At 62.1% G+C, this 1,286-nt stretch overlaps 1 protein-coding gene across 1 annotated transcript; it reads right to left on the reverse strand.

Annotated features, from left to right (window-relative positions):
* On the reverse strand, positions 1-933 carry LOC125534114 (pectinesterase inhibitor 8). Its single transcript, XM_048697410.2, has one exon. It carries the CDS (start codon positions 916-918, stop codon positions 175-177), a length of 744 nt encoding a protein of 247 aa, XP_048553367.1. The 5' UTR covers positions 919-933; the 3' UTR covers positions 1-174.
* Between the last annotated feature and the right edge of the window lie 353 nt (positions 934-1,286).

A 1,286-nucleotide genomic window follows, 5' to 3' on the forward strand; every position in this document is an offset into this window, starting at 1 on the left:
TGAAAAAGATAATGCAATTTTTATTCCCTTCTGACACCGACACAACAGTGAAGAACGTCGTACCACTACCACTAAGTGCCCTATCAACGATCGATATCACAAACACAAGCGTACATGACATCACGGTCGAGCAACCAACAATGGAGACACCTCGACGGGCAGACAATGCGGAGATCACTTGACGAGGTTGGTAATGGCGGTGCAGACGATGGCCATCTGCACCGAGTCGGCGCCCTGCTTCGCCAGCCGCGGCGGCACGGCGACGCCGGCGCGGGCGAAGGCGTGGGCGCAGCGGCGCGCGAGGGACGCGGCCTCGCTGGCCTTCTCCTTGCCCGCCGCGTAGTCGCGCCGGTCGATGCCGTCGTACGCCTCGGCGAACGCGGCGCCCATCCTGTCGTACAGCGCCTCGCACTGCTCCAGCGGCCCGCGCGCCCTGGCGCCCGCCGGCCGCTCCTCCTTGCCGGCGAGCATGGCCTTGATGTCGTAGACGCCGTTGCTGGCCATGAGCACGCCCACGTCGGCGGCCACCTTGGCCAGGCCCCACGTGTCGGCGTCGGGGCTGTCGTGGTGCTGGCTCAGCCTGGACACGCAGAAGCGGTAGTCCACGCGCCTGTCGGCGCCCGCCGCCGCCCTGCACGTCGTCTCCGGGGTCGCGCCGGCGCAGACCACGGCGGCGAGGACGGCAGCCGCGGCCGCGAGGGCTCGAGCCATGGTGGATGGCCCCATCGCTCGCTGTTGCTGGTTAGCTTCGTCCGTTCCACGGAAGCGGAGTGTGGAGTGAGTCTGGTAGAGCAGTTGCTTGGCCGACGCACTCGTCTGCCGGTTATAATGGCGGATGCTCTCGCACTGTAGCACGCTCACAGGTGGACGGTGGTCGTTTGCCGGGCGTTGAGACGGGACCGAGGTGGGGGACTGCATGTCTCTGCACGACGCGTGTGCGCGCGTCGGCCAGGTGTAGCCTGCCCAGCCACAGATGAAGGAGATATTTCTCAGGAGGCTCGTACAAACACCATTATTACATGCGTTACTAGCTCGATGGGCATGAGTGACCACCGTGCATTGCAACGAGTGTTCCTCTGTTACGGTTGTGCTGCTGGACACACTCTCACTGCTATTACTACTACGTACAAGGGTAGATCTACTACTCTGCAAATGTACAGGCCAAAGAGGCAAAAGATCAAGGAAAAAAGCTTTGCGCTTGTAACAGACGAGAGCCTCACGAGAAACAGGTTATGGAATCATCTCCGGGTGATCTGAAGACAGCACGCTGAGAGGGCATGCCCAAG

This window comes from Triticum urartu, chromosome 2A (assembly GCF_056163025.1).
Source record: "Triticum urartu cultivar PI428250 chromosome 2A, HENAU_Tu73, whole genome shotgun sequence".
Lineage (NCBI taxonomy): Eukaryota > Viridiplantae > Streptophyta > Magnoliopsida > Poales > Poaceae > Triticum > Triticum urartu.

Coding starts and splice junctions, on each gene's coding strand:
- LOC125534114 (XM_048697410.2), bottom strand. CDS start 918: ATGCAGTCCCCCACCTCGGTCCCGTCTCAACGCCCGGCAAACGACCAC.